Source organism: Cyanistes caeruleus, chromosome 6 (assembly GCF_971803275.1).
Source record: "Cyanistes caeruleus chromosome 6, bCyaCae1.hap1.1, whole genome shotgun sequence".
NCBI lineage: Eukaryota > Metazoa > Chordata > Aves > Passeriformes > Paridae > Cyanistes > Cyanistes caeruleus.
This window is the reverse complement of record NC_141706.1, coordinates 18300307-18314505: the sequence shown is the minus strand read 5'-3', so window position 1 is coordinate 18314505 and position 14199 is coordinate 18300307. Positions and strand designations below refer to the sequence as shown.

Sequence of the window (14199 nt, the reverse complement as noted above, 5' to 3'; positions counted from 1 at the left end):
ACCTCTTGTTTTGCGAGCTCGAAGATTCCTTTACACCCGAAGAATTTTAAAAATTGTTCAGCCAATGCCCTGGTTCCCCAATGGGTTTGTGCATGTAGTCTTTTGAGTATTCCTTTTGCTATCCCCTTCGGGACCAACTCCCTCCCGTCAGGTAACCACCATTTACCCTCTTTGAAATGTCCCCCTACCTTTTTGAAGTCTTCCTGCTCCTTTTCCGAAGGAAGCACTGAAACCTCTGGAGGTTCCCTTGGGACTAGCTCAGAAATACTTACGGTCAACAATGCCGCTCTTTTCGCCTCTTTATCCGCTAAATTGTTTCCCCTTGTATGGAATTGTCGTCCGGTCTGGTGTCCTTTTACATGAACCACAGATATCTCCAGTGGCTCTCTGACCGCTTCTAAAATTTGTCTAATTATTTCCTCATGTACCAATCCTTTTCCTTTAGTGTTGATCAGACCCCTTTCTTCCCAAATTTTCCCGAAGGTATGCACTATCCCAAATGCATACCTTGAATCGGTATAGATGGTTCCCCTTTTTCCCTTCAAGCCTTTGAGGGCTTTTAGGAGATCAAAGAGTTCACATGCCTGTGCTGACCAATTTCCCTTTAGGGGGCCCGATTCTACAGTCTGTCCTGTTATGCCGTTTACGATGGCATATCCTGATTTACGTTTTCCCTCTATCATTCTCGAGGAACCATCGATGAACCATTTTTCTCCTCCTTCCAATTCCTGATCCTCCAGATCGGGTCTTACTTTAGTCTGTAATTCTACTGCCTCAATACAATTGTGTAGTAGCTTTCCCGTTGGTTCCCTGTACAAAAATTGCGCAGGGTTTTGTGCAGAGGTTGTCCTTAATTCCAGTCCTGGCGAGCTGATTAACATGGCTTCATATTTCAGAAGCCTTGAATCGGTCAACCATTTCTCTGCTTTTTGTTGTAAGATGTTTCTTACATCATGTGGAGTATAAACTATCAGGGGAGCTCCAAACGTTACCTTTTTGGCTTCCCCAACCAACAGTGCTACTGCCACAATTGCTTGCAGACACGTAGGCCAGCCCCGACTGACTGGATCTAGGATTTTGGACAAAAACCCTATGGGTTTCTTCTTTTCTGCCCATTCCTGGGTCAAAACTCCCTGTGCTGTTTGTCCACTTATATCAACAAACAGTTGAAACTCTTTACTTATGTCTGGTAATGTTAGAACTGGAGCAGTGACGAGGGCATTCTTTAATTCCTGAAATTTAATTTCGTCTTGCCCTGTCCATTTTAATCGATCTGTATTTTAGCCTTTCATACAGAAATTTCACCTTTTCGCTGTATCCTTCAATCCATTGTCTGCAATATCCCATGAGCCCTAAAAATTGCCTAATTTGTCTCTTGGTTTGTGGGGCAGGAAGTTCAAGAATTCCCACCACCCTCTCGGGATCTAATTTCTTTTTCCCTTGTGATATCCAATGTCCAAGATATTTTACTTCGGGCTCTGTGAATTGCAGCTTGGATTTAGATACTTTCAATCCTTTTTGTCCCAGAAAATTCAGCAGGGAAATGGTACATTTCTTCACCTGCTCCTCCGTGATTCCAGCGATTAGCAAATCGTCTACATATTGTAATAGTTTTGTCCCCTCCTCTGGAGTGAATTGAGTGAGTAGTTGCTCTAAGGCTTGTCCGAATAAGTTCGGAGATTCGGCGAATCCTTGTGGAAGGACTGTCCACCGCAATTGCTGATTTCAATTGGTATCTGGGTCCTCCCACTGGAAAGCGAAAAAATTCCTACTCCCTTCATCCAGAGGACATGTCCAGAATGCATCTTTTAAATCAATTACACTATACCATACATCCTCTGGTGAGAGTCTGTTTAGTAGAGTGTAAGGATTTGCTACCACCGGAAACCTGGTTCGGGTTCTAGCATTTACAGCTCTCAAGTCCTGAACCAATCGGAAGTTCCCATCGGCTTTCTTTACTGCCAGGATGGGGGTGTTATGTGGGGACAAGCAGGGCTCGAGCGTGCCTCCTTTAAGCAGCTCGTCAATTATTAATTTCAAACCCTTCCTCCCTTCGGCTGGGATGGGGTATTGTCGGATCCTTATCGGATTCTCTGGATTTTCAATTTCAATTTTGATGGGAGCAATATCTAATTTTCCCACTTCCCCTTTTGAGTGCCATACTCGGGGGTCAATTTCTTTTTCATCTTTTGAAGTCAAATGTAACACCTTCACTACTAACTCTGAATTTTTCACAATGATATTTATTCCTAAAGCTATGATCATATCTCTTCCCAATAGATTGTAGTCTGCTTCTTCCACAAGCAACAAATTTCCTAAACATATCTTATTTTCCGACTCGATTTCCACCTCCTTGATTACCGAGACTTTAAATGGATCTCCTTTTGCGCCAATTACAATTACTTTTTCTTTACTCGTTTCACACCCTATAGGTAACTTCTGCAGGGTGCTTCTCTCAGCCCCGGTATCAACCAGGAAACTCACTTCCTGGTGGTGGGGACCTACCTTCAATTTTATCAAGGGCTCTTTTGCTGTTACTGTCCCCATTTGAAAGAGCCCAAGACTTCCCTAATCTTCTTTAAATATTTGTTCATCTTTTATTCGTTTCCTGCAATCCCTTTTTATGTGTCCTACTTTCTTACAGTAGAAAGACTCTGGAGGATCCTTTCGAGGAGGAGTTTCCTCCTTCTGAGATCCTTTTTGTTTTTTAGGTATCGGTTTACCCTGTTTCTGTTCGTGTTTTTGAACTTCTTTTACTGCAGCCACTAATATTTTGGCTTGAAGTTTCTGTTTTTCGTCTTCTCTCCTCATATAAACCTTCTGAGCTTCCCTTAGAAGCTCTTGGAGACTCTTCTCCTGCCATCCATCAATTTTCTCAAGTTTCTTCCTAATGTCCTCCCATGATTTAGCCACAAACTGCGTTTTAAGCAGGACCTCCCCCACCGGGGAACTGGGATCAGTCCCAGAGTAAATCTGCAGACTTCTCCACAACCTGTCTAACCATTTGGTAGGGGATTCCTCCTTTCCTTGACATTCCCCAAATACTTTGCTAATGTTCTGTCCTCTGGGGACCGCCTCTCTTATTCCTTGCACGATGATATTCCTTAAATCTATCATGCTTCTTCTTCCTTCCTCGGTCTGGGCGCTCCAACTCGGGCTCACGCTCGGCCACTTTTGGTCACCGGGTGTTCCCTGCGGGTGACGCCTTTCCCAATCTCTGATGCCCGCCTGCTTAATCATTTCTCTCTCCTCCTGGCTAAACAGGGATCTCAGGATGGCCATGAGATCTTCGTAGGTGTAAATACTACTTCCTAGAAAATCGTCTAACTTTTCGGCCACTCCAACTGGGTCATCTAGCAGTCGCCCCATTTCTTTTTTGAATGCTCGTACATCCCCTGAGTTAAGGGGCACGTTTACAAATCCAATTACTCCGGGGGCGGTTGGCACTTCCCTGAGAGGGAACATTCGATGCCCATTTTCTGTCTCTCCCCATTCTCCATTCCCTATTTTTGATTTCCACCGAGTCCTGCTTGCAGGAGGGGAACTGGAGTTTGCGGGAGGTTTTCCCTTCATTGCTGGCGGGATGTCTGCCGCAGCTAAGTGACTCAGAGGGTTCCCTTCTGATACTTTCGGTGGTCCCAGCTGTGGTGGCCGGACCGGGATTTGTGGAGGGGGTAAGCCCCATCCTTGCGCCAACACCGACTCCAAAGAGGGTGCGGTGGCTGGGTTTTCTGCAGGTGGGGGGGTAGTGAGGGTTTCCGGCACTACTCCCGGTGGTTGAGGGGAGCGTGCTTCTGCTAGTTGCCCCATGGAACCCTCGGGTGCTGATGGTACTACTTGGTCCATCGCCGGAGGCTCTACTGGCCCGCGGTACGGAGGGGGTAAGTGATCCAGGGGTTCCCAGGTCTCTGTCTTATGTTCGTTTTTCTGTTTCACTGGAAACAGCCGTACTTTGGTATTTAACCAGAGTTTGGCATATTCTTTCTCCTCAGCGTCTGACGAGACCTTTTTCTCTATGTGTGCGAGTAATTCTCTGCACATCCATTTATCAAATGTCCCCAATACTGGCCAAGTGAGACAGTTTCTTAATTCCTGTCCTCCCCAAATCTCGGCACAGTAATAAATCATTTTTGCCTTGGATTTCCCTCGTTTTTCGGGACAACTTTCCCAATTTCTCAACATCCACCCTAAAGGACTCTCCGGTGGGATGTCTAGCATTTGTTTTGATTCCTCTGATGGGCTTTTCTCGTTATCTAGTTTTTGCACTCTACTTTTTCTCTGTCCCATTTTCTTACGATTCTTACCTGCTCTGCGTTGTGTTCGTCTTTCTTTTTCCGCTTCCGAAAGTCCTAGATCGCACCAATACTTACCTCTCGGTTAGCTGTACCGGGGTTTTCTCGGTGTTTCGACTTTCTAAATCTTTTGGCTGAGAGAGTTTACCAGTTCCAGAGCTCGACTGGACGTTCCTTCCTCTCTCAGCCCCCCTTTGATCGGTCCCCTGAGACTCCCTTTAGCCTCAGGCTTTACGAGTAAGGAAAGAGAGACCCTTTCACACAGAATCGCTTCCTTCACGGCCGGCCAATTCCCTCGCGGGAGGATGGAAACACGGCCTTGAAGTCCACACTCGCTTCGTGACCAGGTCACGTCTCTCACAAACTCGCCCGATCACCCGCTCAACCTCACAGTACTTACAGCAATTTCCTGCGAGGGCGTCTTCGTGCACGTATGACTTTTTATGAGCTACCAAGCCGCGGCTTTCCCGAAGGCTCCTCGCCTTCCCGAGCTCTCTGGATCCGTTTCCTCTTTATTATGGTTTTTTCCTCAGCCTAAATTTGGTTCGGCAATCGGAGCGAACTGCGGAGGGTCTCTGCTCCCCAGGCCGCTGAAATCAGCGGGGGTACCCCCCTGGACAGCGAGATTCTCCCACAGTTTCTTCCGATCCGAGTCACGGCACCAATCTGTTATAAATGCAACGGCAGATTAAAGATTAACAAAGATAAATTTATTATAAATTAATAAAGCAACGAACAGCGAGGAAAAACCACAATAAATGGACAGCGCAGCGCTGGGTGGACAGGGTCTATACGCAAGGTATAGGTGTTCCCAAATCCACGTCTGAGGGTTCTCTGGCCTGGGTTTTTATAGGGATTTTATGTCCCCAGGCTAGAATTCCAACCAGTTTCCATTCACCAAGTGTCCCTGATTGTCGGGTGAATGGATTTCCTGGCCTAGAACATTGAGTCAGTAAGTGTCCGGGCAGAGTCTCCTCAAATGCAAAGTGAGTCTGTATGTATTTTAACATATTTCATCACAGCAGAATCGAGGGATCCGGGCTAGCGCCGATGGATATCTCGGAGGAGTAGTCTCTTCTTTGTCTTTCTTGATTGAGTTTCTGTAGTATGGGTTTGGCGGGTGTGGTGTTCGATTCTGGCAACGACCATTTTCCTGGGGCTCGTCCTTTTTGTCTTGCTTGATGGTCTCCGGCCGAAATCGGCCGGGCGTTGCCTTTATCTGGAGGTAGACTTTCAGGCTAGTTCTTTTGTTTCTATGATGGCCTGTGTCCTGTCCTTTCCTCCGAGTTGATGAGCCTGCTGAAGCTTGTTATCTGGGGGTTCTTTTGCAATCCGTGACTTTGGAAAAGGAATTCTGCCTCGACCTGGAGGAGAATTCCTTATTCCCTATTTTCATTTATAATTACACATACTTTATTTAAACCTTTTATTTCGAATTTTTATTTACCCAATTCTTTATTACAAGAATAATATGTTACAGTTGCTGTTTGTAAACCCCTTATTTACCTTGTACCCCTGTCCCAGGTTTACTTACCCTTGTACCCCTGTCGCAAATTGCTGTACCCCATATTTCTTGTTCCTTGTTCAGCCAGGCCCTGCCCCCTCTCCCAAGTTGCTGTACCCTGCGTTTCTTGTTCTGTGTTCAGCCAGGCACTGCCCCCACTGCTCCTAGACTCCCACATGGCAACATTGTATCCCTGCCCCAGTTGCTGTACAGCCCTGAGGAGGAAGATGACAAAAGGACTTTTATGCAAACAAGAGAGACCACAGACTTATGGGATGCACCCAGACTGGAAAAAACCCCAAAACTACGAGCCACACAAAAGGGAAGGAATAAAACCAGCACCATCTAACAAGGAAGACCCAGAGGAGTCCCCTGACTTCTTTCCAGAGGCTGACATAACCTCGAGGAGACTCGACTGGGATGACACCCTTAGACTACGAGCCCAAAAGGACTACTCTTCCCGCGGACTCCCGTGAGGAAGGAAGGCCCAGCTCTGCCCTAGTGACAAAGCTGCACGGATTCTCCTCTTCTGTGGTGTCCAGTGGGAGTAGTAGTGGTGTAGGCGACCCCTCGGGCCCCCACCCCAGAGCTGCCCTGCTTCATAAAGGCCTTTTTAAAAGGAGCTGGTCTCCTGGCCTGTTCATCACACCCTCCTAACTAGAATTTGACTCCTTCTTTTCTGACTTCAGTGTCCCATGTTTTCCTTACATGTCTTCACCCTTTCTTTTTCCTGATTTGGGAAAAAATTGGTGTTCATAGGTTCATTTGTTCTCAAGCTTTATCAATTGAAATAGTTTTTATAGAGTTTTGCAGCACTGAAAAGTTGATCTCATCCAGGCTGTGCATCAGAGAGATTGCTTGCTGTGCCTCTCACTGCTGGTCATGTGGTCTCTGCCTACACGGTGCGAGCCATGCCGGCTGCCAGATCCGCTCAGCACTTTTCTTCCTGCAGAGCACCAGAAACAAGAAAAGCTGCTGCTGATGTTTTTGTCCTTCTCTCTGCAGCATGGCTGGCTAAAAGTGGCTAAACAAAGTTCACTGCGAACCATGCTGTGGCAGCAACGTCTGAGGGCTATTGTCCCGGTTGTGCTGATTTTTTGGCCCTGCAGTTCCAGCCACGTGGCTGCTCCTGAACCAGGCCAGTAGCGGCCACTCCTGGTTCGCGGCTGCTCCTGGCCTTAGGGCCACGCCCAGTGCCGACAGAGCCTCTGACTGACAGCCCGGTGGTGCCTCTGGAAAATCGACTGGCAGGCACTGCCAGGAAGGGGCCCAGACGTTGTGGGAAGGGGCCCCAGCCACCTGCTGGGACAGGGCCCTATGGACTCCCCAGTGAGGGGCTTGGCAGCCCACTTACCACCCCTCAGGGGGCAGAAAATCTTGGCCGGGCCACATGGGGCTGGCCTGGCCTAGCCACGCAGGTCACCCAGGTAACTTCTGAAGTTACCTCTTCAAAAGCTGGAAGACAAGAGAGCTTTCCTGGGCTTGGCCATCTTTAAAATGTGAATCTCACAGAGGCAGACCCAGCTTCTAAATGGTTCAATAGGTTGTCAATTCTCAGAGCTAGCCAGCTGTTGTTTTTTGCTAGGCACAGAGGAAGCTCTTAGCAGCCCTTCCCAGAAAAATCATTTCCATGGGTGGCTTCTTCCCTTCTCACCAAATGTCAGTTAATGCAAAACCAGCACATCTACCCAAGTTCAAGGGAAATTACAATTGTTCTAACATTGCAACAGATTTGTTAAGAAAAACAAAATTCCTGTAAGAAAACAGATTCAGATTATAGAGACATTGACCCAAAGGTTACTTGTTTAGATGTCATGTAGATAAAAAAAATGACACCAAATCTACATGATATGACAGCTATTCTTAGAATCATGTCACACTCAAGTAGACATGCCAATAATTTTAAAAAACATCACTGAGCTGACAGCACTGTTATGTGTTTCAAAAGAGAAGTCAGAGAATGCTATCATCCCTTAAGACAGAAATATAGGTAGATGGTCCATGAAACTAGTGCCACCTGATATACATGAATAGAACATATTTTACAAACTCTTCCAAGGGTTTGTCTAAGTGCTTTGATTGTGGAAATACTGATTCCATATCACCCTTCTGTCTGAGAATGATGCTTTATTCAGTACTCGCATAGCAATGACATCCACAAACACTGAAATTTAGAACACATGTAGACAATAAATATGAAAATTTTGCATAACAAAAAATAAATGTCATAATCCAAATATCAGATCAAAATTAATGGGGAGAAATACAATACAGCTATTTGTTGTGGTTATTTTGTTTTTTCAGCTGCTCAGAGGAATTTCCAGCTGAAAAACCCCAAACAAACAAAACAAGACTCTTTCAAGTTATATGTGCCATTTGCTCTGTGTCTTTTTGTTAACAAAAGTGAAAATTAGTCCATGATCTCCAACTCCATTTCTGGAAGAAGTGGCTCCACTTCACATTTAGATATAATAGCTTGACATTATTAATATTTTTTTCACTGCATAAGAACTTAATACATATTGCTTAGGCATTTGATGCTAAATGCAGAACAAAAAATTTGTCAACCTTTGATCATTGTTAAAGAGGCTGTTAGATTATCTGGAATGATGTCTTACATATTTTGAACGCATATTGTATAACTAAACCCAGTATGGTCCTTCTGATATAATCTATAGTTCTAGTGTGAGACGATTTGTAGAGAAGCTCCTTCACAACCAAAGTTTTTCTGGAAGAATGGATTCGACCTTGAATGTAGGACTAGTCCAAAATTTAATCCATCCTTATCATAACTAGTGTTTCTCTGCACATTTCATTATCCCAGCCAAAACGGCTGAAACAATAAGCATAAATGTATCTGAGATCTGCCATAAATTTTCTAGGAAAGACCTGTCCCAAGACAGACTGCTGCTACTCTTTGTTAGTGCAACAGATGCAGGACACAATCCAGAAAGGCAGTGCTTACTCGTGTTAAGATCCCCCAGGTCAGCCCTCAGTGTGATTACTACTCAAAAGGACAGGATTGTCTTTACATATCCTTTCACCTTTCTCAAGCCTGAGCTGCTGCTTGCACCCTCAGAAGGTTGTTACTACCTAACAGGAGCTCCACTGGCTGCTATCTACCTACTAGAGGTGGTACCCACCAACACTTCAGCAGCTGCTCAGAACAGCAACTTTTTTGCTGCCTACAGTTCTTGGTTTCTCTAGTCTTAAAGGTTCAAAAAATGGATATACAAACATAGTAACATTGATATCTCTCTTTCTGGTTAATCACTTATGCAATGCTAGTGAAAGGTCTTGCTTCATTATATATATATAATTATACATTTTATATATACATTATATCTAATGTATAGCTGTTCTGTCTCCTTTGTTTGTTTTGGTCAGAGCCCTTAAGTAATTTCCCAGGTATTTTTCATTTAATTTGACTTAATTCATGTGAATCCTTATTTACACTTTTACAGTGACTTAATAAAGAACACCTGCTGGCAGGTGTTACCTGTTGAATTTATACAGCCAATTAACATACATACAGTAAATACTGTACTATGGCTCTTTGGCAAGTGCAGAAAAGAAATATGTATTTCCACCCTTCCCCCTCTCACCAGTGTTTTATTAGTCTCTAATGTAATGTATGTAATGTAATGTAGTCTCTAATGTAAGTAAATGTAATTCTACTTTCATTTACTCTGATGAAAATCAAGACCTACTTCAACAAGTCCTATAATATAAAATGTGCTTAAATTGGATTAGAAACAAGTTTCACAATTAATTAAATTAGAATTAAATTCAAGCTCCCATTATCTCGCTAGTCTTGCATTAAAGTACTAAGACCTTCTTTCACAGATTTCACATTGTTTTCAGAAAAATGTGGAACACACAGAGAAACCCAGTATAAAATAACCTTGTGTGTTAATAATAATATCTATTTCCATTTCTAGCAATTTTCATCTAAGGAACCTGAGGCAGTTTTTGAATATTCATTCAGTCTCACTGTATTGTTGAGCTTCACTATGTACATTGTACTCTGAGGCATAAAGAAGTAAATGTCACAAACCAAGGACACAGTTCTGATTTTCTTAGAATTATTTGCAAGTTTAATACGCTATTAGTGGCAAGTATTAGAATACAGCTCAAGAATTCAGATTCTTTAACCATCTGCCACCTCCTCAAGACAGGTTTTGTTATACACTCAGAGGAGCTTTTCCTGGTTTCTACACCAGGTGATATTTTTCATGGTTAATAGCAGATGTTGTTTTGTGTGAACAAATCTTATGCTCTTCAAAGTACTAGTGTGGTAATGAATGTACACAAGGCCACTGTTGCTCAAAAAAAAAAAAGTAAAAAAAGTACTATATAACAAACACGAACAAATCCATTCACTACCTCTGAGATTTATGAAATCCACATCTGAATTAGTCTTGAGTATCAAAATCTAATCAAGACATTCAATAATGAAATATGTTTTCCACCTTCCATTTGTAGGATTAGAATTCATTGTGCTAATAAAGTCAATAGGAATGCATTCAATGCACCTGAAAAAATGTCAGCTTTCAACTAGTATGTTCTGAGTATTATCAGAGACAACTAGATACTCATTTTTTCGTATTTCAGAACTGTATTGAAGGAGGTGATTCTCCCCCCTACTCTGCTCTTGTGAAACCCCATCTGGAGTAGTGTGTACAGTTCTGGAGTTGGCAGCATAAGAATGACATGGAACTGTCAGATCAAGTTCAGAGGAGGACAACAAAGCTGATAGGAGGACTGGAGCACATCCCCTATGAAGACAAGCTGAAAGAGTTGTAGCTGTTCAGTCTGGATAAGAGAAGGTTGCAAGGAGACCTCAGAGCAACCTTCCAGTATGTAAAGGGACCTATGGGGAAGCCAGAGAGAGACCCTTCATCAGGAACTGTAGTGACAGGACAAGGACTAATGGGTATAAATTGAAAGAGGGGAAATTTAGATATTAAGAAGAGATCCTCCACTTTGAAGGAGGTGAGGCACTGGAACAGGTTTCGTGGGGAGGTTGTGGATACCCAACTCTGACAGTGTTCAAAGACAGGTTCAATGAGGCCTTGAGCAGCCTGATCTAGTGGGAGGTGTCCTTGCTGAGAGCAGGGGAGGTTGGGATTAGATGATCTTTAAGGTCCATTCCAAACCCTTAACATTTTATGACTCTAGGATTCAATATAGACAATTTTATAGATTGTTTCAGCACAAAAGGATCTTAAAACAACTGCAGTTTGTTTCAGTTTTTTTCTGGACATATGCTGTCCGGGCTGGAAAGAGCATCAAAATATTTTATCCTTTTCAAACTCAATATAGCTTTCAGATTACTTCTTTTTGCACCTGAAGAGGATAAAAGTTCTTTCTTTTCTCTAGACAAAAATACAAGTACCAAAAATATACTGATTATATGTTGTGTGGTACACTAGAACAAAAAGTATCTTTACTCTTCAGACTTCTGAGCAACAAAGGGAAAAAATATCTTTTCAAAAATCAGATTAACTGATAGAAACTTGCAAAAGGAATAGTTTGGTCTACAGTCTATGCTGTTTCTAATTAGAAGGTAGCAAAACATACACTCTCACATTTTATTCACCAAGGACGTAAAACCACATACAAATCGTAGTCATACAAAATAAGGCATTGTATATATTTATTTAATTCAATAATTACATTTAAACCTCTGTCTTGAACAAACCCTTGCTTTGTGACCCTGGAAGACAGCAAAATCTTAGTAAATAAATCAGTAGTTATCCAGTATGAAATATAAAATAGATCTATAAACACTTCTAGCAGGTTGTTTTCAAGTCCAGAGTTCAAATCATAGAACACTTAAGGTTTGAAGGTACCTCTGGAGATTATTCAGTCAACTTATGCTCAGTTATGTCCATTAGGAATATAGGAATATTACTAACCAACACAGGAGAAATTTCCTTCTTCCATCTTATTAAACATGCCTCTACTTTTCTTTTTCCCTATAGTAGCAAAATGTGTCTATTTATGCTCCAAAACATTACATTACTACATGAAAGTCGAAACAATTGTGCAATTTGTCCAGAAACAGAATTTCAATAAACCAGAAAATCTTAATGGGACTTAATGATACCTTCTGTAGTGATAATTAGTTCTATTGCAGTCAAAATCAGACACTATTTTGCTGCTGAAAATCCACAGTAATTCAAAAAAATGTCAATGGATGTATGACAGTGTATATTAGTATAGATGAGACATGAGGGTCCATATGGTGAAATCACAAAGTACCTTGGACTTGATTAGCATAAGAGATCTGATAGCCAGGATGCCTTGGCGGGAAAAACAGAGCTTTGAAGATTTCAAGAAGATTGGATCAAGCCTGGGACAGGAAGAAGATTGAATCAATGTTGAAATATGCATGTATGTTTGTATGTTTGTATGATGTTTAACTCAACCATTGTCACCTTCCTAGAATAGTATATAAGCATATGTAGACCACGGTAAATTCAGATTCTGATCACCGAGTCAGTTGTCCCTGTCTCTCTTCATTGCCAATACTTTCTCACCATGTGAGGAAAAGGACTGGCCTAGCTGGTACAGTCAGCACGCCCCCAGAACTGATTGTAATGGTGAGAGAACTGTGTCTGGGTCCACAATCACCTGATCAGCTGCAATGCAAATAGTGAGCTGAGGAACGAAACGATGGGATGGAATGTGTCCAAAGAGAGAGATGTTAATCAAACTATGCTTGATCTTCTGTGCAAACATGGGTCCCCCATCCTAAAGCACGACTAAGTCACTTTTACCATAAGTGTCACGCATGTTTCCTGATGCCACTCCTCCTTCTGCTTTTACCCTCTGCTTCTGGGACAAGGTCAGCATTAAGCTTTACAACCTGGGCACCCTCCCTGGACATGATCCAGAGATGTGAATGCTCCCTGCTTATACGGCAGTCATGGACATGCTTGAAAGGGAGGGGGGCAGTGAGGCTGCTTGCAAGGCTACCTCTGAGACAGTCCTGGCAACCGTGCTGGACCGAAACCTGCCCAGGTCCCACTCCCCATCCCCCGTCTGCATGCCCTCCCTGATGAGCACCAGCGATAGAGGCTGGTCACCCCCTCCAGCCTCACTGCTATACCATCAACAATCCCAGAACTGCCAGACAGGATGGGACACTTATGCAGTGGAGACTGACTCTGACAGTGAAGGGGAAACTGGATCCTTTCGACCCCGGCCCCAAAAAAGACCCAGACTTATTCCCTTCACATATGCATAATAATTGGTTATAGATGAAAAAGAAAGCCCTTAAGGACAGAGACTTAGATACCGTGGCAGAAATCTTCGTGACCCACATGCGACTTGGCCCAAGGAGGGGAAAACCACAATGGGAGCCCTCAGGCCACTCAGAAATTAAGGCTAATCTATGTCGCTCCAAGTTCCACCAGAATGGCCAGCCTTTACAGGGATACTCATCTCAGAATGTGGGACAGTGATGTGCAGACACAAATCACACAGCCAATGCAGCAGAAGATGCAGCAACCAGGAGCAGTGGTCAGCTTCCAACTGGCTCAGCCCCCTGCCACAGGACCATCTGTGACCTACGTGGAGCTACCCCATTGCCACTGGAGCAGTGCCAGATAGGACACATCAACCAGTAACACAGTAACATTAACTGACTGCTCAGTATTTTGTCTCCGTACAGGAATTTCTGGACCCTTGAAACCTGATTAGCACCATGCTTTGCTTGTAGGTCGATCTTCCACCTTGGCAACAGGATTATTTGTGTTGCCAGGAGTTATTGACTCTGATTCAGTGGGGGAAATAAAGACCATGGCTCATGGACTAAGGAGAAGGAGGAGGAGGAGCTCACAACTCACATCTTTTGTCCCACCTGCAAAGGAAACTGTGAACCTTGGGTTTAATGTCAGTGCAAAAAGTGTGGAAGTCAGTGGTATCTCAGAGCCCTTTTGGCAAAATCATGTCAATCATGTTATGATGTGGAGTTACAAGTAAGGTATAAAGCCATTGAATTTTTAATTGTAGTAGGCCACGAGGAAGAGGATAGCCCTCGCCTCCCTATTCTCAGGAGAGAAGTGTTGAGAGAATCTGAAAATAGCTATATTTGCAAAGTGGAGTGCAAACAAAACAACTTGTTGCCTTCTATTTGGCCAGTCTTTGAACAAGCTTGGGAAAAGATAAAAAGGGAATGTGCTAAAAGATATGCTTAGAAACTAAAATCCAAAAAGTTTTTGCCACAACACAGTTAATAAAAAAGCATGGAATTAAATCAAATGCTATGCTTATGCTTATTAACATTGCACAGCTTGGACTGTTGTCCAGCCCAGAACGAATAGGATAGCACTGGCTAATGTCACAAAACAAGATATCCTATGCTTAGCTACTGCATTCCCAGAAAATCCATTT

General features: G+C 43.3%; 1 protein-coding gene across 19 annotated transcripts in view; it reads right to left on the bottom strand.

The window, feature by feature from the left end:
- Positions 1–14199, bottom strand: part of LUZP2 (leucine zipper protein 2) — a 270446-nt gene that overhangs the window by 114754 nt on the left and 141493 nt on the right. For 4 of the 19 annotated variants that reach the window (XM_086895411.1, XM_086895415.1, XM_086895413.1 and 1 more), the window contains one exon: positions 12064–12154. The exons of the other annotated variants lie outside the window; for them this stretch is intronic. In XM_086895411.1, the coding sequence (XP_086751537.1) occupies positions 12064–12154 (91 nt within the window). The remainder of the gene's footprint in view (positions 1–12063; positions 12155–14199) is intronic. 19 annotated transcript variants of the gene reach the window in all.